Source organism: Eurypyga helias, unplaced genomic scaffold (genome assembly GCF_000690775.1).
Source record: "Eurypyga helias isolate BGI_N326 unplaced genomic scaffold, ASM69077v1 scaffold2217, whole genome shotgun sequence".
NCBI lineage: Eukaryota > Metazoa > Chordata > Aves > Eurypygiformes > Eurypygidae > Eurypyga > Eurypyga helias.
Genome location: NW_010260939.1, coordinates 42,031 through 66,449, shown reverse-complemented (window position 1 = coordinate 66,449; position 24,419 = coordinate 42,031). Strand labels below are relative to the sequence as shown.

General features: G+C 47.2%; 1 protein-coding gene across 1 annotated transcript in view; it reads right to left on the bottom strand.

The window, feature by feature from the left end:
- Positions 1–4,269: 4,269 nt before the first annotated feature.
- Positions 4,270–24,419, bottom strand: part of LOC104512263 (neural-cadherin-like) — a 47,022-nt gene continuing 26,872 nt past the window's right edge. The window contains exons 21-33 of the mRNA XM_010155182.1: positions 21,566–21,843; positions 20,503–20,717; positions 19,377–19,504; positions 18,695–18,822; positions 16,161–16,284; positions 15,418–15,598; positions 14,369–14,535; positions 13,452–13,602; positions 11,441–11,621; positions 10,234–10,478; positions 7,443–7,597; positions 5,177–5,350; positions 4,270–4,431 (exon numbers count right to left, since the gene is read on the bottom strand). Coding sequence (XP_010153484.1) covers positions 4,270–4,431; positions 5,177–5,350; positions 7,443–7,597; positions 10,234–10,478; positions 11,441–11,621; positions 13,452–13,602; positions 14,369–14,535; positions 15,418–15,598; positions 16,161–16,284; positions 18,695–18,822; positions 19,377–19,504; positions 20,503–20,717; positions 21,566–21,843 — 2,289 coding nt within the window. The remainder of the gene's footprint in view (positions 4,432–5,176; positions 5,351–7,442; positions 7,598–10,233; positions 10,479–11,440; positions 11,622–13,451; positions 13,603–14,368; positions 14,536–15,417; positions 15,599–16,160; positions 16,285–18,694; positions 18,823–19,376; positions 19,505–20,502; positions 20,718–21,565; positions 21,844–24,419) is intronic.

The window sequence follows — 24,419 nt, the reverse complement described above, 5'->3', positions numbered from 1 at the left end:
TGCGGAGCCGTACACACCCCTGTCCTGTGCATCCTCTTCTCACCTGCGGGGAGGTCCGGGGAGTTTGTAACCACCTCGAGACCCTTGGGAGTAACGGAACGTCATCGTAAGGTCGTGTGCTTGTGTAGAGGGGACACGCTGGGTTCCAGAGAACCCAGTTCCTCAAAACCTCCTCGTTCACCAACAGCTACCAACACCGTGGTGCAAGCTATTGATTTCAGTCCCCAGGAAATGGCTACGGTTTTTAGCATTTCTGTAATTAAGAAAATGCTCATCTTCCTTCTACTCTCCTAATCCTGCTCCCCCTGCGGCCCTGTTTCCCTTCTAAACCTGCTGCACCAGCCGGTCGGTCGGCCCTCGGGGCAATCAGCTTTCGCACAGCTCGGCTACACGTCGCCCGCTTGCAGCGGCGTTTTAGAAGGGGAAAACCACCAGGATTAATGCAGTTGACAGGCAGACAGATTAAATACGAATATCCACACGATTATTTAAATTTCAGACCTTTACGAATGTTTTATACTAAATAAAATGTTCTTACCGCGTGTTTAAAGTCTGTAAAGAACACGGAAGAAGATTAATAGAAGTACCAGATTACTGAAAATCCCGGTACCTAGGGACCCGAGGATTTTTCTCTCCTCGGCGTTTCTCCTTCCCCCTCAGCCCTCGGCAGGCCGGCTGCTGTCAGCCCTGCTGCCCTGCTCCCAGCGATGCCAGCGCTGAGCCTCTGGCAGGGGGGCTGGAGTACTCCTCTGGCTCCATAAATGTGGAACAAGCGAAGATACGATCCTCCAGATGTGCAGTACTTCAAAGAGCAGCGTGGTAGTTAGAAAAATCAAGTGAACTAATTAGCAGTCCCTGGTAAGAGGGGGCGTAGGGTTTAATAGGGCACGACAGCCCCAAGTGAGCACGTCCTGTTACTGAGGCTCTATCGGCGCAAGGTCCTGTAGCACCTCTACAACGTTTTCTGACCTTCAGTTCCATCCCGCAGAGGCGATGTCTGCAACGACACGGGCAGCTCGGAGCCTGGGGCTCTTCGCAGCGTTCGTTTACACACCAGTGCCACAGCGGTGCCGAGGATCACAGCGCGCATCCCCCGCGCCAGCTGCTTCTCTGCGCCTCAAATCCCCGAACAGGGAATGGGCCGATGGGTAACGCAACCTGAGTAATTCCACTGGATGTGAAGTTCAGGGTTTCCTCCTTCTCAGACTCGTCGTCTGGTTTGCTGCAAAACCCCTGACCGCGCCACGTGTGAAAAGCACTGGGACGGCTGAGACAAGCGGGGGCTGCAGCCCCGCCAGCTGCAGCACTCGGGGGACACGATCGGACGCCTCCGGAGCGCGTACCTAGCGCTTGAGTCCACCCGCCCCTTCCAACAACTGCGGCTTCCCTCGGCTTTCCGGCGGGCTTTCCGGCGGAGCCGCGTGCGTGACTCCCCTGCGGAAGCGCCCGACCAAAGCTGAGAGCCAAGTCATCCAACAGAGCCCAAGCTTCGGTCCCGCTTGCAGATGTGCATGGAAAAGGCGGCACAACAGAAGGCTTACGTAACGTTCAGGGGTGCCTCAGATGGGCGTGAGGCAGGCAAACGCAGACAGTCCTTGCCCTGAGGGACTTACAGGCTAAATTAAATTAAAACCTGCCAAACCCAGCAGCGTATCCACAGCTCCGCGAAGAACACAAGGTACGCAGACGAAATTACTGCCGGTCGGGGAAGGGACAGATGTTTGTGCAGGATGCGGATTTACTTCACCACCCACATGGTCTGCGACTGCTGCGAGTGCGAAACACGGAAGCTGAGGCACCTGCCCTGTGAACGCTGCAAGGTGGTTCCTCACAGGTGAACAATTCAGTGAAACTGCCAACCCAAAAGCCACAAGACCCCGCACCGGATGGGAATCAAACGAGTAGGCGAAGGTAAGGATGGCATTCAGCTCTGCCAGGCCACATCACCCGCAGCCTGTGACTGTTACTGGATCATCGCATCACTGGATGGTTTGGGTTGGAAGGGACCTTAAAGATCATCCAGTTCCAACCCCCCTGCCATGGGCAGGGACACCTTCCACTAGACCAGGTTGCTCCAAGCCTCATCCAGCCTGGCCTTGGACACTCCCAGGGATGGGGCATCCACAGCTTCTCTGGGCAACCTGTCCCAGTGCCTCCCCACCCTCTCCGGGAAGAATTTCTTCCTGATATCTAATCTAAACCCCCCCCCTTTCAATTTAAACCCGTTACCCCTTGTCCTGTCACTACAGGCCCTTGTAAAAAGTCCCCCCCAGCTGCCTTGTAGCCCCTTCAGGCACTGGAAGGTGCTATAAGGTCCCCCCGGAGCCTTCTCTTCTCCAGGCTGAACCCCCCCAACTCTCCCAGCCTGTCCCCATGGCAGAGGGGCTCCAGCCCTCGGAGCATCTCCGTGGCTTCCTCTGGACTCGCTCCAGCCGGACTGTATCCATCCGATGCTGAGGGCCCCAGAGCTGGACGCAGTGGATGGTGTGCTCACGATTTTACAGTGTGCCACAAGCACATGCAAGAGCAGGGTACCCTCCAAGCATTGTTTGGGAAATGTGCAGATAACCTAGCCTGCAGGCTGAAATGACCAAGACACATATCTATTTCTATATATATAAAAAGCCAGACCTCCCAAAACAAGCTGCTGATGGAACAGTAAGCAAAGAAATTTTAATGTCTGCTACAATACATCGTTGTATGCTATTTTTTAATGAAACAAATTTATTATCTTTGAATCTACATGGCATATTCATATTATCGGCTGATAATAACATATAATTTACATACGTAAAGAAACAGCACTAAGTAAGATTCTGTTCTTGCTGCGCTTTACTCCATTTATACATACCAGTGGTGTCAATTTAAATAACAAAACCTAAATTAATTTTATGGAGCCTTCTCTCTTCCAGGCATTGTCAAGGTTAAGAAAAGATCCAGAGCAGTAGCTGGGCATTGAACAGTCTGGAAAAGGGGCTGATAATTTAGAGCATAATGCTCTACCCCCTGCAACTGCTGGTTTTCCCCGTGTTCCTGTCCCTAGCTGATTTGCTACCAGAGGGTACCTGAGGGAGGCCTGCGTTGTTACGTGCCGTCATTCGTGGGTTTGGGAAAATCACAATCTTTGAATCCCTGACTACTGGCAGGGTTTTATCCCAGGATTTATTTCTTGAAGTCCCAGTGCTGAGTGAAGTTCTTGTTTGAATACAAGAAAGACCTTCAGTGTTCTGACATCCTAAAGACACGAGGTGTTTCGGCAACTTGCAAGGGATGTTGCATTTTTTCCTCACTGGAAATGCACCTGCAGCCAGGCAGCTCTCCCTGGCCAGGCGTTACTTGGCTACAATTGCAGCTGGACAGTGCTGCCCATCTCCAGCCTCTCACACCTACTTCTTGCAGGACTTCTATGAAAGCAGGCTCAGCAAAACACGAGGGGCAGGTTTAGATGCAGATCACAGGGTTCTGGCTGGTCCTTAGTTTAGGCTCCGTTTGGTGGCCCATTAGGAATGGCAGATTAAGGTGAACTGTGGTGTTTGCTACTGAAGTTCCTAACGACTGACCTTCCAGGCTACCACCTTAGAAAGCCTGTCCTTTTAATTACGTGTGCAGCTGCAAGCAGCTGATTTGACGTGTTGTGCCTAAATTCAGTTTGTATGAGCATAAGGGGATTTCGTGAAGTTGTGACCAAAGGCAAAGACCACCCTCCACGCCGCTTCGTTCCTTTACCTGGATCCGAGGGCTCCCATGTGCACAAGGTGCTGTAACTGCGGCTGTCATGAGACCAGACGGATAGAATACAACACGGACTGGATTTCCACAAGAAAAATATAATTTGCTTGTTTTCTTCAAATAAGGGCTAAAGCTCCTACTGGAAACAGTACACAGAGCGTGCTTCCTCCATGCTGTGACCACCACCCCAGGAACTCTCAGAGCCCCTCATGACCTCAGGGACAAAGACATCCCGGTATTCCGTAAGTGCTGCAGGTGAAGGGCTCGGTACCCCCCGGGAACAACGCAGCCTTGGGAACCTACAGGTCTGCGTCCATAGGGGAGTACAGTGCACTGAGTTTCTCAGACTTGGGTGCCCACTCTGGAATGTCCTCGCACACCGCACCCTCCTCCGGCCCGGGGGAGCTCGGGGTCCTGCGGCCGCTTGTGACCGAGCCTTCCCCTTCGGTGCAGAAGCCCCGCAGCGAGCCCCGGGGCAGGGCCTGGGGCTGACGGTCAGCATCTCTGACGGCCGCTGGCAAGAACCCACCGAAGCCTCTGCTAGAAAAAGCGGCTTCGGCAGCCGCTGGGGGGCCCCTGCGCGGCTGGGGACACGGTCCGGAAGGAGCTGCTTGGGTTTGATGGTTTCTCCTTCTTTGTGTAGAGGGAAGAGGCCGGGCCGGGCTGCACCGACACCTGCAGTTCTGCCATGTTGTAGGCGTCCTGGAGCGAGAAACCGTTCACGTTAAATTAACATTCCCTGCAGGTCCCAACATGTCACAGTCAGGGGGAACTAAAGAAGGAACGGACCTGTGGCAGTCCTTCTTTGCCAAGACGGGAGGGACTGGCTCGTTCAACCCACTCGGCCACCCCCACTGCGCCTGGGACAGCCAAACCCACTCGGCCACCCACACTGCGCCTGGGACAGCCAAATCCCACCACGGAGGTGAGAGCGCACGAGGAACAACCGGTAGCCAGCACTACCACAGTTAGGCTCAAAATCAAGTCTCATTTCGTATTGGAAGGTAAATAAAACTGATAGAAATGCTCCACATTTTATTTTGAAATTCAGATCTGAATATTTTTCTGTCATTAAACACCCACACCGAGTCTGGCAACCAAGGACGCTGCAAATAGCACGCGAAGTCTTGCTGCATTGTGCCCGAAACGTCTCCTGCGGCTCCTGTGAGCGTTTTGTCAGTCTGCGGAGCGACCACCAGCCGTGTCACACGAGTGCCCTGACGGCACAAGCCACGTAACTGCCCATTACCAAAAACCCCTCCTGGTGAGGCAGCGGCCAGCGCTGCCCGGCCATCCCGCCGCCGTTCCCGAGGGGCTGCCAGCACCCTGCGTGCTTACCGCGTGAACCGCTTACGATCTCTGTGCCAGCTGAAGGAGAGCAAAGGCGTGTTGTCCTACAGCATCCTCACCTTCCCACAACCCAAAGGGTGTCTCTGGACTGACTTACAGGCAAGGGAACGTTGGCAGGCTGAGAGACAACTCCCACGTGACTAGTGGCCATCAACGACAGAGCTGTCAAAGCAGCACGTTCCGAAAGATTACACTTGCTCTCGCACGTTGAAATGCACGTGACCGTTTTATAGGAGATTATCCGCGGTAATCTTCGTGAGCTTTGGCTGAACTTCAATCAGAGACACAGAACCGCTTCAAAAAAAAAACAAACCCCACCTGCAATCAAGAAGCCACCGAAGTGGCACAACTGGGCCTTGGGACGGGACTGGAATAGCCGCTCCCATCCCTCCACCCAGGCACTCGTTACCACTGGTGCCGATCAAGGCGAGCCCCACAGCGCGGGTGCCCGTCTTGGGCACGCCCCACGTGTGAGCTGCACGACCCCATCCCGCCCTGAGCATGTCAGAACACATGGCTACGGCACAATCCATCCGCCACGGCAACTCCCGTCGTACGAAAGGAAAGTGGGAGACAAACAACTCGGCATTAAGCAGGGCACTGGGAAGTTTTAGCTGCAGCCCCAGGAACTGCAAAGTTTGAGTCGTTGAGGCACAGCACACGGAGCCCGCAGAGGCTTCACTCCAAGCAGCGTCTCTTCAAGTCAAGAGCCTCCGATAAAGACCGTCAAGTGACAGATTTGATTCCACTGCTTGAAACAAGGCGCGTGTGTTCAGAGCGCTCCCCAAGTAATTCAACATGTCACACAGTAACTGTGGATCCCCTCAGCCTGTAAGACCATCTGGGTGTAAAACTGCCAAGTATTGCAGAAGTTAATCTTACTAAGGAAAACAGGATTTATGCATATAGCTGCCTACGTTAGCACATGGAAAATGCCCCTGTGTTATGTTCACACTAATTCAAGAAATTAAGGGTACAAGTGAAGATATTTGGAATTTTGGTACAGGTCACATTTATTTTTTTTTAATCACTGGCATTTTTTGATCCATCACATCAGTGCCCTGACTGTTACTACCTCTGCAGAGTCACACCACCTCTTGAATCCATGAAGTGAACAGTTCCAAAGGCAGCAATGAAGTTCCTTAACTTTTTCAAACACAGCAAACGTCTATAGGTCAGCAAATCACCTATTTAAATGGTTCATCTGTAATATCTGCAGTTTCCCTGCAAAAAGTTCTGGATTAAACTGATATCAGAAGGATATAGACCAGTTGGAGTGCATCCAGAGGAGGCCACGGAGATGCTCCGAGGGCTGGAGCCCCTCTGCCATGGGGACAGGCTGGGAGAGTTGGGCTTGCTCAGCCTGGAGAAGAGAAGGCTCCGGGGAGACCTTATAGCACCTTCCAGTGCCTGAAGGGGCTACAAGGAAGCTGGGGGGGACTTTTTACAAGGGCCTGTAGTGACAGGACAAGGGGTAACGGGTTTAAATTGAAAGTGGGGAGGTTTAGATTGGATATCAGGAAGAAGTTCTTCCCGGAGAGGGTGGGGAGCACTGGGACAGGTTGCCCAGAGAAGCTGTGGATGCCTCATCCCTGGAAGTGTCCAAGGCCAGGCTGGATGAGGCTTGGAGCAACCTGGTCTAGTGGAAGGTGTCCCTGCCCATGGCAGGGGGGTTGGAACTGGATGAGCTTTAAGGTCCCTTCCAACCCAAACCATTCTGTGATTCTATGATTTTATGTAGGAGGCCTTAAAACAGCCAGCAGAAATGGTGATACTGCCTGTTTGGGGTACAATCTAGTGTACTATAAGTACAAACACAGCTTGTTCACTAGTGTGTTTCTCTCCAAAACAGAAAAATGCAGAAAGGTTCTTCCACACCCACCACGTGCTTTAGGGCTTGGGCGGAACACACCCAGCACCTCGGTTTCTTAACCCGTCATGTCTGAGTAACGGCTGGGAGGAACAGTCGGCAGGAAGAGACTGCCCTTGCAGATCAGCTCACACCAGGCTCTTTTGGCTACGGCAGGAATTACCGCTGAGGATTTGGTGGCTCCTAAGCCACGAAACCAAAAGCAGCAGCTGTTACTTCTTTACCGCTGAACTCCCCCTAGGTTCATTTTTAAACGTGCACACAGGATCACTTGCTTTAGGACAAATTAAATCGATAGGCACCTATCTCCGCTCAACACAGGCACCCTCGTGTACACGTCCCTGCAAATCATTCACCTGCTAATTGCAGTCCTGAATCAGCTGGAGAAAGGAGAACTGAGGCTCTCGGTTACAGAGGAAAGCACAAAATACATTTTCACTAGCAGAGGGAGCCGCCGATCCCCTCCTCGCTGTAAGGTAACAGTGGGGCTTACCTGGTCTTGTTCCCCACCCCCTTCTTCGTTGTAGTTGAGGATATTTTCTCTGATGTCCTCCAGATCCTCCTGATGCGCAGAGGCGTGGGGAACTCCTCCGCTGAGCGCTCCGCGTCCCTTCCAGCGAGCCCACAGGAACACCGCGCCGAGCAGAGCTGTGTCAACACAGGAGCCAAACAGAGCATCACTCAGAAACAGACACACACGGCCGTGCCGGGGGTCCTCGGGCAGCACCCCCACCCCGCAGCAGCCCCGCAGCCAGAGCCAGGTCTGGCAGATGTTGGGTTTTGGCACCCTTCAAGGTGAACAGCAAAGACAGCAGAAGAGGCCTTTAACGAGCACTTTAAAATACCCCTTTAAAGCACAGGGCGGTAACCAGCTGAAGAGGGGCAGGCCCAGGCGGTGCTCACGGACCCCTCCGTGCCCGTTTGACGTACCGAGCTCAGCCTTGGAAGGGAAAATGCACACCGAGGGGCAGCGCCTCGGTAATGATGCGTCGACAGTAACACACGACCACACAGAAATGAAGCACAAGAAGACACGAGACAAAAGAGGAAATGACTTTTTATGCATTTTACTAGGAAAAAAGAAAAAAAATCAGGCACATTTTGCCTTAGTGTCCATGAATTTCAACGTTTTTCTGAAACGCTTAGGTGCATTTTACACACCGGCAGTTGTAAAGCTTCGACATCAGACTGAGCGTTCTGCAAGCAAACTGGCGCACCACTGCGTTCCCAACCCTGTGGAAACAGATGGAAGCTCCTAGGAAAACCTCAGGCCATCGGACCCCACAAACTAACGAGGTGGCGGATCAGGGACTACGTGAGCTCGGGTCTGGAACTGGGGTGCCTGGAGTCCCTGCCCCGTGCTGTGCTGGGCAGCTACGCCCCGCCAGCTCAACCAGCCCGTCCAGATGTGCAATTACCGCTTCCACCGTGCCCCACCCCCCCTTAACAGAACGTGTCACACAGATGTTCACACGCGCGGTAACTTTTTGGCAGTCATTTTTCAGCTGAGCTGTTTTTGAGATACTCAAGAAGTCTGAATGTTCCACGTCTCTCCCAGCGAGGTACCCTGACAGCTCACAAACAGCCAACACCTAAAATGAACCTACCCCATGTTCCAAGAGCGGAAACCGGTAGAAGTGCCCCCACTGAAGACAGGATCTCTTCCACACAGACATCAAGCGTAAGCTCCTGCCTGATTTTCTGTCGTTAAAAGCCTCCCATGCCATTTATTGTTCCTTTGATCCACAGTGTTTGCCAGGGCAGCTGCGAGCTCCCAGGTATCCCCGTGTTTTTATCGGAACAAAAGGCGCTGACGTCCCCTCCTGGCAGGGGAAGGTTCCTGTGATAACCGACGCACGTGAAGCTGCCCAGGTGTCGATTTACTGAAAAGGGCTCCTTATTTCAGTTTAAAAGATGGAACCACGTATCAGAAAAGCAGCTTTTCTAATCTAGCAGAAACAAATTTATAATCAAATCGCATGAATTAATCGCTTTCAAGTACACCCACCGCTTTGTGGAAGCTGCATCAGAGAAAGGGCAGCTGACACCTTGAAAACAAGGGATTTTATTAAAAACTCTAACACAAGTTAGCTGTGTGATACCACCACTGTCAGTGGCATCTACCAAAACTTTCACAACACGCACACCACTTGGTTAAAACCAACTGTTTCTAACTCCTCATCTAGCCCTGAGAGGTTGGCAGGATTATTAGCTAAGTTACTGATGGCTTTTCAGCACCAGCAGCGACACAAAGTCAGCTGACAACACAACTGCTCTGACACAGCAAAAGCCCTCCTCAGACGTAACGAGCCCTGCTCAGCGAACTGGGATGCCAAGAGCTGGGGAACCAGTCACCTTCCCACGTTACTGGCTGTTCGTATTCGCGTGGCAATCATAGTGCCCAGCAGAGCTGGGGCGAGCGATGGTATTTCAGGGAGCTACAAAGGGATGGAAAACAGTCCACCATACCTTTTCATACTCTTCCTACAACTTCTGAATTGAACTTAATTAACCCTGTGAAAGCCATGAGAAAAATCCTACGGTGTTACTCCACCAAACTTTCATGAAGTTATCATGAATAAACAAGGACTGAAAGATGTGATCCACTCTTCCTACAACTTCTGAATTGAACTTAATTAACCCTGTGAAAGCCATGAGAAAAATCCTACAGCGTTACTCCACCAAACTTTCATGAAGCCGGAATAAACAAGGACTGAAAAATGTGATCCTTCCTCACTAGGGAGATCCTTCTCTGTCCTTCCTCTTCCTTCTGAGACCCATGCCTAAGCCTGGAAGTGGCTGAGGAAGCCAAAAGCAGTGGTGAGGAGCTGTGAGACAACTCTGAAGAGGCGAGAGACTGCTCCCATCTGACCAAGTGTGTTCCTGCCGGGCAGCGTATTTCTGCTCGACTGAAAAACCTGCTTCATGCTCCGCAGTACGTGAAACAATGCTTGTCTGGTAGCAATTCCCACTCCCGCTGTTCAAGTGAGTTCGCATCCAATTATGCACCAGAACGGAACTTTAGCAATGAAGTGAAAACGTGCAGAAAACAAAACTGCAAAGACTTTCCATCGCTCATGGATGTCGATCCACTTAGCACAATGTGCACATGGGGATGAAAAACAAGTTACGGATGGAGCTGAGACCATGGCAAAGAAATGAAGGCAGAGTCAAGTCTCCATTAGGAAACGGAGTTTTCCAGCAGGAGGGTGAGACGACTATTCAGGACAAGACGGATGAATGAGATCACCAAAGGTAATACAAGATGTAGTTGCCATAACTACCTAACAGCGCCAAAAAGCAAATGCAGATGGCAAACATGGAACTGAAGCTCAGGCCGGTGTCCTCGTGAAAGATCGCCAGCGTGACCTCACAGTTACGCCCGGCATAGCCATCGGGGCAGTGGCACTGGAACTTGGTTGGCGACTGTGAGATGCAGGTACCGTAGTTACAGGGCCTTTTAGCACACGCGGTGTGGACGCACTGTCTGCCAGTGGCATTCTCCACAACCATGTGTCCTGGAGGGCAACTGAAAAGACAAAGGCAAAACGAAACCATGAAACTTTGAGAAAAGTAGGCATGAAACACAGCGTTTTAAGATTTAAACACAGCCTTTGCTGACACTCCATATGCAGTTTCTGGAGTAGCTACTAGAAGTGAGTTACGTTCGTTACAGCGCTGTGGTCTTTCCTAAAGCAGCCGTACAACAGCGAACTCCACGACTTTAAACCCTTACATCTGGGGCTTTCCGCACTCGGGTAGTTCCACCGGCTTCTGCAAGATTACCCATGTGAAAAATAGCTGGATTAGGGTCTGCAGTTCTGCCCAGGCAGGATAAGCTGCGCTGCGCTCTTTCTGTTTCCATCACAGTGAATGTCCAGGGAACGGTACCTCTCTAGAGAACCCTGTGTGACAGTGGCAGCCAGGGCTGCTCACAGGGTACGTTTTCACAGCACAACCAACGCGAATCGGAGCTGTCCTGACCTCAGCCCCAGCCACACACAAGAACTCTGAGTTTATGATGCGGTGCTTCTACAGCAACCCGAGTGGACTGCAAGGGAACAGAGGTCGCAGCTTGGGAGCGCGTGGGACGCTGGACTCTAACACAGAAAGCCCACCCGCAGCACACAGCACCCGCTTCACAAGACAGTGCTTGTGTGCTACTGTCCCACCCCGCTCCAGCTAACGAGCCTCTGTTCCTGCTTCTCGGGGTTTACACACGTCCTGGGTTTGCTGCTGTTCTTTAAGGATTTTCAGGTAGGACAGGCAGCTGAAATGGTTGCACATTCAGTGGCCACACCAGCTGAGGGTAGTACCTGAAAGGACAGCCTTCTCCGAGTAACCCGATGCCCGCGCAGGCACCTGGATTAGTGTCTCGCTGCAGTTCGACCGCTTTGATGAGAGTGGCAGTGGCAGCCTTCAAGTTGCACACACCCCAGCGCCCACCCCTCCCCACCTGAAGCTGGAGGGTTTTCTATTTCCACCCATTACCTGCATTCATGCATCATCCACAAATCAATGCAAATGAACTCCTGGTTACAAGGGTTGCTCCTACAAGCCTCGGAAGAACAGCCTTCTTTGACGCCCTGGGCACTCAACACTGACACCAGCTCCTTCGCCTGAGCATCCAGAGGGATCCTGTAGTTATTAAATCTGACATCCTTCATGCATCCTGAGGCAGGGCACAAAGAGACTGCGTTATTTTTTTTTGCAGGAATGAGGTGAAGCAGCTGTAAGATTTGGCAGGTTTTGTTTAACAAAGGACTCAGGCTACCAGAGTTTAAATCTATCACTGAATGCACCTGAACTTTCACGGCATTGTTCTCCATTGTCTGAATTTCCTAGAGTTTTGATCGAGATTTCCAGTGTTTTCCACAAGAACCAAGTGTTGCTGCAAGCCCCTATCTGCTCGTGTTCAAAACAGTGGAACACACAACCCTTCACTACGTTTTAAAGTCCAAATATTATGGAAAACCCTTTGTATGTGGAAAATCTGTTATGTTCTTCAATGTGCACCAGTAGAACTTGTGTTTGGTTGATTTTTAATTGCAGTTTACAGATTAACCTTGTAGAAGAGCAAATCCCAAATAATGGGGTTTATAACAGCCCTGGGTCTCTGGTAGAAATTTTGAACTGAAGATGTGTGGCATTCACTTCATGTGTACAAGATGCCTCAATGTACAAGTACAGACCTTGATGAATTAAGTATATAACTTCAAAGCCCTTAAACATTTCAGCTGCTTAACATTAATTCTCCTAAATAGAATGTTCAAATGGTTACAAGAAGACTTCTTTAATCTATTTCCTTAAAACCAAATACTATTACTCCCATAAATAAAAATTCAAACTATGGTCCCTAGTTCCCAGCAAAAACTTCAGTTATTGGAATACTTTAGTGAAACAATAGAAAACATCTTTTCCTAAATAATGTGTGATACACTTAGGTTGCCATTTGTTATTCTACTTAATGCATATGCATTTTATACGTTTTCCCCTTGCACTTTTGTGTTATTCTCTGAAGTACTTTCATCTGGTGAAAGCTATCCCACCTTGCTTCAAATGGATTTACTAGAATCTGGCTAAAGAGGTGAAAGGCATGTGTGAGAGAGATGATGGACAGAGACCAGGTACACACCACGTAATGGTGTGCAATTCCTTCCCAGTATAAAGTATGGCCTGCGTACCTGTGCGTTACTTACACTGTGATTTTAGGCAAAGGGTGAGCTGCCAACTGAGGACAGTAAAAAGCTGTTATGGACACCTTAACCTTACGTTTCTCTGTATATTTCCAGGCTGAACATCGATTTGTTTTTTAAACAGACATCATGACTTTGCCCACTCAGTTGCTAAAAACTGAAATTGTTAGTTCTAATTCAATAAACCATTTCTAATTTCAGTTGACGCTTCACCAGAGTGGCTGTAAAATCCAGTAATACAAAGGCAGTGCATAAAGGTAACAAACCAGGGTTGGTTGTGTGCTCTGCAATGCACGTGTAGAACAGGAGTATTCCTTTCAGCACAGGGACAGCTGTCTTTGGCAAGGAAAGAGAGCTGCCGACTGGACTGACAGAACCACACAACAAACCAGTTCTGTGAATCCAATGCAATGAGCCAGCCACGGTCCAGCCGGGAGAAGCGTGTGGATCTCCAGGAACAACTACTCTACATACGATCAAGTGAAGCGGGTACCATCTTTGTTCCAAGTCCAGAAGCTAACAGCATTTGCACACCATACCTTTTTCCTAGTCAGAATAGTTTATTTGCCTTTTGCAAAGTGTTATGCAAGAAGTCTCTTTATTTTGGGCTCTACAGAAACAAGAAGGCGTCTCACAACATGCCTATGTCGTCCCAATAAACCTTCATTTTTACAGGTCCACATTCTGAACAGTGAGATCAGGAATTCCTCACCTTGAAAACTCTTGTTTTGACTGAATGGGTAGGTGTTTCCAAGGACCAAGCTGCTGGGGTTTTCCTGCTGCTTTCAGAATTTCTCTCTTCCCACCTCCTTCATAAAGGCGAAGAGTAAATTCATTTTCATTTCTCTCCAGTGTGATATGATGCCATTCACCATTATCAATGTGGTAGGAGGGAAGGCTTACAGAATAGTCTCCATCACCCAGATTATATGAGACCACTAAGAATCCCTGAACAACCTTGTGGATAATTAACAAAGCAGTAAGAGAGAAAAGAAAAGTCATCACCTGGCGTTTTGTATTGCCCTGTAACTGTCACATTACCTGAACTAAGACCTGTACGTAATCATCAGTCCTAAGGCATTCGTTTAAATTCGGGGGACGTTTACACTGCACATACAGTGTACTATAAGGATACTTCAGGTGCTACTGAACTGAACACTGGGAGTGGTGTACTCACAGTAGTGAGTAAATCACTCGGGCTAATTTTACCCTGCTTCTCTCTTGGACAAATTGATGGGGTTCTTCAAATGGTTAAGAACCGGGTGTGCACTGACAGCTCAAGCCAGCCTGGCTGAAGGGGTGACTCGCTCAGCGGTACGCACAAAAGGAACAGGCTGTCATTTTGGGAGGCGGATGTTGTTAGGACTGCTACAGGCACCGGTCCTGGCAGGGTCTGATCTATGCAGAGTCGGCCACTCGTGACCGTGGCCGAACAGGACAGCAGGGGAGACACACTACTCATCCTTTTCTCTATAGCAAACCATACTTCACTGTAACTGGCAATAAATCCATTTGAAACTCAACAGGATACCATGGTTGTGGGGTCAGGGTCTTAAGTGAAGGATCAGAGCTGTAAGTGTCCATAAACTGAATTCCAAATTTTTGTGCTTAGCGTAAGGTTTTCTGTTCTACTTCCAACTCTTAAGCTGATGTTTCTCTGGGCTAACTATTCACTGGCACTGATTTAACCTTATGCCACTACTGTCTGGGACTCCTTGCTCACCTGCAAGGTGATGTGTTCATCCTTATTTCGAGACAACATGCTCGTGATGACGCTGTCGGGCTGCCGTGTCCTAACCATGGCTTCAAACAGCGTCCTGCGGGCAGGCACGCTGACAGGAAGCTGATAGCGAACGTGACTTCCCGGCCCAAATGTATATTCCTTGGCAACTAAAAGGACAGGATAAAAGACCTTTAAAACATTTTTCAGGGAGAGGGAAATATTACTGTTTCCATGTTTTTCACAGTCAGAGTTGAAAGTCACAGACAACATCGCCACGCACGGCATGGATCCATGAGACATAGCTCATCTTTTGGGACACGTCCCTTTATCTATTTCCAGAAATTCCCCAGTCACCCTGACACTTCATCCTCCTCTGTAAAGAGGTGACCTCCCTCCTGACCTGATCCTGCTAATGCTTCTCCTGACAATGCTCAGGCGGGAGGACAGCGGGAAAGCAGAAGCTCTGACCAAAACAAAAAAAAGAGGCTGCAGACAATGTATTAAGTACCACAATCAATTTTTGCAGCCTGAGACTCTATAGTTGTCTTATTGCTGCAAGCTTTGGCTCCATGAGGCCTAAAGAAATCCTGCAGTTCCGAAAGCACAGCTCCTGAAGCCAACAGTCTCCTCCAGACACCAACAGAGCAGTCATTTCTAATGTCGGTACTGCAGTTCTCACTCTGCACAGTACGTGGTACTGGCACACCCACATTTAAGTTTGAGAGCATTAGATATTTCTGAGAGTGTAAACATGCAAATTCAACCAATTGTGAGAACAAATAACCTGGTTCACAATTCTTCTGTTGTGCAGTTACACAGTTGCTGCACAAACCCTCAAGACTAAAGAGATTATCTGATACCCAGAGTAATGCCTCAAAGGGAGTAAGAAAAGAAATGGTTACAATTCGCAGGCAACTACACTGAAACATGGCTTTACACGATGTAAACACCAGAAACCACCCCGGCAATCGCTACCTGCCAACATTTTAAGGTTTCTGTATTGTACAATTAACCCGGCTACCGATAACGTAGCGGAAAAGGGGCTTCACCTTTGTCGCATCGAGAGCCGTAGTAACCCGGCAAGCAGTGGCAAGCGAAGGAGCCCCAGTCCCCGAGACACCTCCCGTGGACACCACAGGAAGAAGACCCCATGGTTTCACAGCTCCCATCCGTAAGCGCGCAGCCGGGGAAGCTGTTGAGGGACTCTGCGGGAGACTGAAGGTCATACACCTTCAAGAGAAAATCGTGTGACAGCGAAGTATTATTTAACAAACACTTGCACTTCATTCTTAAACAGGAACAGCTATGCCACACCACAGTCTGCTCTCCATCTGCACTGCTTAGGATGCCAAGCCTGCTTTTTGACAATCAGATTTCCACTGTCAAGAACATATTTTGCCTCTGAATAAACTCAACTCACTACGAAAGCAAAAAAACCCTAATGTTTCCTAACAAAGCAGGCAGCTGGCATAAATACACCATGGTACCACAGCCCTGCACAAGTTCCTGGGATGTGCAAAGAAGCTTGGAAGTCAGCTGTGTGAAACAAGGGATGAACAAGGGCACGGCTTCTGGCTCACCAATACACCCATTTCTAACTAAGAAGTAACTTTGCAGGGTAGTTATTCTAATCATAACAGAAAAATCCAGAGTTTTCTTGCATTTTACGTTGACACACGTGGCCACTGAATAGGCTCATGGAAGCAAAAGTTTCAGGTATAGTACAAATCTCCCCAAAATTTAATTTAGAAGTTTACTCCACTGCTAAAGCAAAATGTTCCACTTCTCCTACCTGAGTATCCAAGATGACGTTGCGCAAACAACCAGAAAAGTGTTTGTGTAGCAACTGTGGGTAGGAATATGGCAGCGATTCCTTCACACCACCCAGCTGTAGAACAGGGTTCACATTCAGATACCTGTAAAAATTACACAAATAATAAAAGTAGGCATGAATTTGCCTTCAAGCATAGGCATTGCTTGCCATATGTGATAAGGCAGATAAATAAACACCTACACTGTATTTCCAAATCATAGAGGCTTTAAAAAATAACCTTATAGCAGCCTTCCAGTACCTGAAGGGGCTACAAGGAAGCTGGGGGGGACTTTTTACAAGGGCCTGTAGTGACAGGACAAGGGGTAACGGGTTTAAATTGAAAGTGGGGAGGTTTAGATTGGATATCAGGAAGAAGTTCTTCCCGGAGAGGGTGGGGCGGCACTGGGACAGGTTGCCCAGAGAAGCTGTGGATGCCCCATCCAGCTGGATGAGGCTTGGAGCAACCTGGTCTAGTGCAAGGTGTCCCTGCCCATGGCAGGGGGGTTGGAACTGGATGGTCTTTAAGGTCCCTTCCAACCCAAACCATCCTGTGATTCTATGGTTCTATGAAAGAATGCAACTACTTCATCTACTTCTTTCTCTCAAATACAGCTAGGCAGTGAGCATAAGCCAGCCCTTCAAAATAAAGGGTAATTTCTTTTTTAAACGTGACAGGGAAGGCTGTTTGGAGTTTAACTGTGCGACACTATTACAATTCAGGTATTTTTGTGTTCAAGTCAGGAACAGCTCTAATATTCTAGAGACCATATTCTCCTTCAAGTGCTTCTGTGTGTGCACATTCATTCTATACTGTAGGAACACTACAACAAAAACTGGTTTGGTATGACGAAGGCCAGAAACCTGAAAGGTGAGTCAATGTGGTCTAAAAGGTACAGTACATATGTCCAGGCACTGCAGTGTCTCCCAATCAACTCTGAGCCAAAGAATTCCTCATATTTTAGTTCTCATAGAGTTTCTTCTTCCCTGAGTTATCAACCCAATTTTTTTATTTTCCTTTGTTCTTCTATTTTTCCCATTTTTATGTGTTCCTTTCGTGGCCAGGAGGGCTCCGTGCATCTGCTGAAAAGGCTTAACCCCAGTGCTAATCAGCATTGATGGGACTCTCTGTTCCACAGCTCAACTATCTTTGTTAGTACAAAGGTTTCCCTAAAACACACCCCGAATATTCCTCACTGTAACTTAAGACCCTGTACACAAAAGACTGTCTAAATCCTCTTTGCCGCATTCATTTATATACACTGAGACTTATCTCATTCCTCAGTTTTCCCTTCTTTCAGTTAAGTGACCTCAATTCCTTCACTCTTCAGAGGTCTCAAAGGCAAGCCGATGACAGCCATTCTCTTCTCCGCTCTGTACCCTGCTGGTACACACCTATCCTGCACCATGGTGCCCAAACTGGACCCAGGACCCCAGCCGAGGCCCAGCAGTGTGAACCAGACTGGGAGAATTCCCTTCCATGTCTCAGAGATCCACCCATGTGGAGGTGTTATTCACACTAATGTGGCATTGCCACCTCACGTTCCGACTACCCTCCGTATCTTCCACTGGTACGTTGCAGCTGTCCCTTCTATTTGTGAGCCTGGTTATTTCTGCCTACATGCAGCTCTTGGCCCTTTGTTGTAGGTGGAAAAACACAGTGTACTTCCAGGTCCTATTTTCAGTGTGCTGAGATAATTCTTGATGTTGGGCCATGCCCTCCAACATACGGGTCATTTTTCCCAGCTGGTGCCAACAGCATGGGCGACAAGCATCAGTCCAAAGGAGCAAAATACACGGAATCCAAACCCTTGCAGAATGCAGCTGAACACAGCCTTCTGCTTTAAATGTCCTAATTGCTTTTTGAATAAGATTTTCCAACTTCCACGGTTTTAACGTATGACTGTTGCAGACTATGTCTCATGGGGAGACACTGCAGCCCACCGTCAGGCCCGCCAGCACCGGCCTCCTTTCATCAGCAGCCTACCCAGAATTCCAGGCTGTGAACAGCTGAGGTCAGACACATGCACTTCCTCTGGCTCCGCTGTAACGGCAGTAACCTCGGACCAACCGGAGACCTTAAGTGTCATTCTGCCTGAACACCTTCACCAAAGGTTGTCAGTGAGAGCCCTCAGGCTTACACCAATCAGATAGGAAGATTCGCTGAGGATCCCGAGTTATTGCCGTTAGAAAGTCAACTGGTCTAATTGCGTGAGGTTTTCAAGAACAGGCATTTGCTAAAGACAGTGAGGGAAACCCTGTGGGTCAGGGAGGGTACACAGTGCCCACAGCAGCTCCAGTACAGGCCACACAGTGTACTGGGGTTGTCATTTAGTATTGCAAGACCACTTGGAGGAAGACTTCGTTCCTTAAAATCTGTGTAGTGACTCGGCCCAGAGGGTCCTAGAGAAAATGCTTTTATGCTCCCAGACATTAGTAACTTTGCTTCAATTTGATAGGTAAAACGTTCAGTGCCTTAGAATGCACTGCCTTCCAGCGAATCTCCAGAAATGTACCTTGCTCTCCCTGGCACAGACCCAAAGACTTCACAATTTGTACGGTCTTCCGTGGACAGCCATTTGCCTACTCCTTCCATCTCTGAGACAACAGCTGCACTGCAGTGATCCAAAGTGAACCGAACATCCTACACCAAACCATAGGAATACTGAATTAATACTGAATTAAGAATATCTGTAAAATTCTATAAACAAGTCATATAAAATTTTCATCTTTTTCTTTTTGCATACCAAGCAGAAAGAGCTGGGTTTTTTTCCTGCTCTGTTTTCCATCTTGCAATAAAGAGTAAAGGCAAAATGGAACCATTTAACAAAGAAGGCACTTAACTCTGCACTTCATTTATGCTTCTGAGTAGTTTAACCACTTTCACAAAAACTGTAACTGTGTGCACCGAATGTGCAAAATGCAACTAAGACTTTATGCATATTCCACGTGTGTTCCAGAGCTTAAAAAGCAGAAAAAAGATTCCTCTTATTCCAGAATATGGATTACAACACAAGTAAATTTGGAATTGACAATGCTGTCCTCCCAAAATTTGTGTTATTCAACAAATCTACAAGCACAGAATACTACATGTAATTACCCAGTCCCTTTTTCCTACCTGTTTCTGCACAGGCAAATGTTACTGGAAATAAAAATATCCTCATGTGGGAGAAAAAAAAAAAAAATCAAATAACTGACCTGACCATTGATTCTGACTTCTAGTTGATGCCATTTTTTGTCTGCTACATTCAGGTGACTGGGAAACTGCAGCATCACAAAACCTGAGCCGTGGCTCATCTTCAGCACAGGAATACCACCGGAGAGTTCTAATGCAACAGGAAAACGAAACTGAATTCAGAGATGAGAATCTCCCCAGTCTGGATATTTTAGCAGCAAGTGAATGTACCGCTTTAACGGTTATTGCTAGTCATAAAAAAGTGGGGTTCACTATAGAAATAACTAGAATTATATTCTATGACTTCTATTATGCAGACATAATCATGGAATATAGTATTTCTTTTTCTACTTTAGATTGTGCCACTTCTTTGTCACAACACTGGAACTAGTTCCTGATAAGCAATCTGCAATTTTATAATGCTCTAAAACAACTAACACATGCAGGTTTTACTCCTTTCCATCTTCTACCCAAATTTACAAGTAACTGCAAAACAAAGCAAAAAAGAGGTTAATCATTAACAAGAGCCAACAACTTTACCTTTCAGTTAAAGATGAAAATACAAAATACCAACCACACTAAGTGACTAAGTGTCACAAAAAATAAGCAGTGGTAACCTTTTACACATGTGTCAACAGAAAGCAGTGAGTTCTACATGTGTACAGATTTTCCTACAGTGCCATGCTAGGGCTGGATTCATTGCCTGCTAAAAAAAAAAAAAGAGTGCAAAAATGCCCCAAGACTGCAAGCAGTTTAAGGGGATTTCCTTTTCTCACCAAACTAGATAAGAATGATGTGCAACTAAGATTGCATTCATCATGTAATATCTATCTTCAAAGTACCTAAATTCCTTTCTAGTACTACAGTTTCCCTAAGGGGATGGTTTTTTTACATACACCAATCTGTCTATTTTGCTTTCCCCTTGATTTCTACAACTCTGAGATGGACCTAAAGCCATAGGTGCAGGCTACAAAAAAAGGTATCAAAGACAAGAGACCTATTAGGACACATTTCAAAATACTTTCCAGGCAGAAAATAAATTATCTTGTAAGGTGGAAAGACAGAATTCATACAATAACTATTGCACTGCTCACAGGCAACCCATTCCCAAAAGACACATAATTTTTGCACATGCTTTTGCAGAAGTACCTATTGCAATGAAGTTTTCTGAACTCCCAGGTTCTGGATTTGACAAAGGACCACTGTACAGTAAAAGTCCATCTGGAACCATAGTAATAAACTCTAGAGAGAGGGAGCTTTCAAAACAAGGCCTGATGGGACGAAACCATGCATATCCATTTCCATGGAAACTGTGCTTAGTCTGCTGGCAGTCTGGTCCATGAAATGAAGCAGGACAAAGACATCTGAAAGAGCACAAACAAAAAATATAGTCAAAAGTCACCAATGTTCAACTTTATTGTTTGTTTTACATGCAATAAAAGTAGCATTTAAATCACAGTAAAAAACCAGCAGCGAAACAATCAAGATTTTAGCAGAGTCTCAGGGGTGCTTGGCAATTGTAAAAACACTTTAAGAGTACAAAGCATACTTATCCACTATATTATGTCCTTCCGGAAAAGGTATTTTTGAGAAGGATGAATTGTTTCACTAAATAAGTAACAGAGAACACCACACATTAACTGGTCAACTTATTACAGAGAAAACTCAGGGAGGTTAATTCCTAGGATAAACGAGTGTAATTTCATTAAAGGAATACTGGTGCATGCCAGGTGATGCTGCAATACAGCAAGTTTCCTGTCTAATGTTTTCTCAACTCTTTATCACTCGTTGTTTAAACTACGTGTCACTCCCCCCCCTACATCCTGCTGCTACCACTGATACTCACCTTTATTCTTACTCTTCTGGAAGTGATAAAGAACCAGAGCACACTTCCCACTCCTTCACACTGAATTAGGTGCTCTTAAAAACTACACGTGTCAATTATACTGATGTTTTTTTCCCCAGGGTTTTCTTTCTAACTCACAGACTACTTCCACCGCTTTCAGGACTACAGCACTATTACTGGGCCATTAGTAAACTTTACTGCCATTAGATTCCCACTCCAGTGCTCTCATAGGTTTGGTTTTTTTTGTGTCTCCTTGTTTCAGAAGTACCTTCATGATTTTTTTTAGACTTGTACCTTTTAAGCTCCAGTTGACACTTTAAAAATAGAAGAAAACCAAAAGAGCATCTGCCGTACAAGTTTCCTCACCTGTAACCATTCGAAGTGTCAATACACATCCCACCATTGAGACAAGGGCTTCGAGGGTAGGAGGAGCACGGCTGATGAACTCGGTCCCTAGCTGAACAGGTGCAGACCGCCTTGATGGCTGTTGTTACCCAGACAAACGACACGCTTCCAGCATCCATCACTGTTGGGATGTCACTCACGGTGAGGTCGTTCGTACAACCGTGGCCTTCACTACAGTTTGCGCTCCTACATTCATCTACATCGATCTGGGAAATGTTCAACTGTAAAGCTGACTGGACCTAAGAGAAAACAGTTTAACACATCACCAGCCTCTTCCTAATGAATGCTTTTACTTACTCCTTGATGTCTGAAAAATCTAACCCATCACAGACTTAATAGAATGCTTTTGTTTCTTCAGTATTAATTAGTAACACCCCTGACTATACAGGTATGTTGGTTTCAGTCAGGAAAGAGTTAACTCTCTTCACAGTGGCTGGTACGAAGCTCTGTTCCTGGATTTACCCTGAGAAAAGCACTGACAAGGTGTCTTTTCAGCTGGTGCTGGGCAATGCCTGCACCAAATTCAATGTCTCTCTCAGCTTCTGATGCTGCAGCTCGTTCCCAACTCTGGCTGCAGGCAGTGTGGGGGACACACAGCTCAGACAGCCGACCCACACTGACCCAAGGGGGATTCCATGCCACAGCACGGCATGCTCGGGGCATAAGCGGGGAGTGGGCTGGGGGGCCATCGCTCTTTTTGTTCCTTTGCTAACTCCTCTGTTAGCTCCTTCACTCCTTTGCTAACTCCTCCGTTAGCTGCTTTGCCAAATCCTCTGCTGACTCGTTCATTCGTGAGTTGGTGGGGTGGTTGGCTTTCCCAGTCGCGCTGTCACTGACAGGGTTCGCTGAGACTCTGCTGCGATTGCTCTCAGGCTCTCTGGCTCTGACTCTCCTACTCAGGACCTGGCTGTGTGTTGGTCAGTGGGTGGTGAGAAATCATGATATGTTATATTTTCTATTATTTGAATTGCTTATTATTAGTAGAAGTATTTTAATACATTCATTTATCTCTATATAATTCATTACTGTTCAACTAGTTCTTATCTCCGTTTTACGAGCTTCCTTGTCTTTTTCCTCCAATTCTCCCCCTCTGCTGGGGAGGGGGGAGGTAATTGTATTGCTGGCCGGAGTTAAACGACAACAACAGGCAAGCAAAATGATTTGACAAACGTAGGAAAATTCTCAAAAAATTACACTAGCAATACTTCCTAAAAACATCAACATTGACACCATCGACGGTGGCGGTGTTAAACCTGTACTGGCCTACCTACATGATTTCCAAGGACCAAAGCTCTGAGAGCAGTGACAGACACCTTCCAAGCTGTGCTGTCTGCCTCACGCTTCCCGGCACCCTGGCAGCAACAGGTGTGCTAAAGCTCAAGCCAGGATAAAAATTATTCCTTATGAGTTATACTCAGACATTATTTCTTATGTTCTCTTGTGCATATGGATCTCTGTACAAAGGAAAATGCAGGGCTGAGCTACGTACAATAATGATGTCTACAGACAGTGGCCTGACAAGACCACTTTGTGGCAATGAGGATTCAGCCTCCTCATTTGAGCCCCCCAAACTCACCTCGAGTGTCAAACCGTCTGAAACAAAATGCAACTCAGCATACTGGATACTATATTCTACCCTGCCTCAATCTTTGCTAGTTCATTGTTTTTATCATTAATTGGGGTTGAAATGCATGAGAAATACTTTAAAAATAAGCTTTGAAAAGACCAAAACAAATACATAAATACTGAAGCGCTTCTGATTTTTTTTGTTTTTTAACTTATGCAGTCATTTAAACTCTGTAAGAACTCTGACCTGCATAATCCATTGTCAGCATATCCTCAAATACCATAACGTATATTGAAAAACGTGGCCCCACAGACATCAGATATGCTTTATAATGCCTCGATGCCTCCCGCCAGCGCAGCTTCGTGCCTGCTGCCCGCGGAGTCTATAACGCACGCTCAGAGAGCTATAGGAACACACAGCGTACATAAACAACCTCGGCGCTTTACAGTATTAGGATGGATTATTTTTCTGCTAAATAAAGCTGTGTCCCAAGGAGGTAATGCAAACATATTATTTATTTAGCAATTCGATGAATAATTCCAGCGCTAATTACTTATTCGCTATATTTATAGTTAAACACAGTACAAGAACTCCTGGAGAAAATTCTCCAGCTGTGATTGGTTTTCTGTAAACTATTGGTGATTACTCACTAGAGCTATTCATTAAATATTGAAAGGTGATTCATAATTAATACAAACATATTTTTTCATTAGAATATGTGAAGCAATCCCCTTGTTACCACTTTGATTGATTCACCTGCCATATATTATGGCACGGAGTATTTGGAATCTATGACATTTCCTGTATTATTGTTGCAGTAATTCAATAAATATGCAAAAGAAGCAGTCGTTATGCTTCATGAATGCTATCTGTCTCTGGTATTTGCTTCTTGGTCACTCTGAAGAGTCTCTCATAACCCACACTACTATTTAAGATAGAGTAAGATGCAGGCAGGTGGTAAGTTAGGATATTCCTGTTTGTTTCCCAGACTCAGGCAGACCCTACCATATTCACACAAATGGAAAGCGCTGTTTTCTCTTCAGGAAAACCCTCCACTAAGAGGTACCACGTATTAAACTCCATATGCCCCCAGGGCCACAGATGACATGCCAAGAAGTGCTGCCTTAGCCAAGCAGTGGCATCTGGCCTTTGTGCGAGGCAGCAGCTACTCAGCAGCATCTGCAGGACTTCAGCAAAGGCAGAATCTGGAGGACTACAGACATAAAAGTGCAGCCAAGACAGACTGTG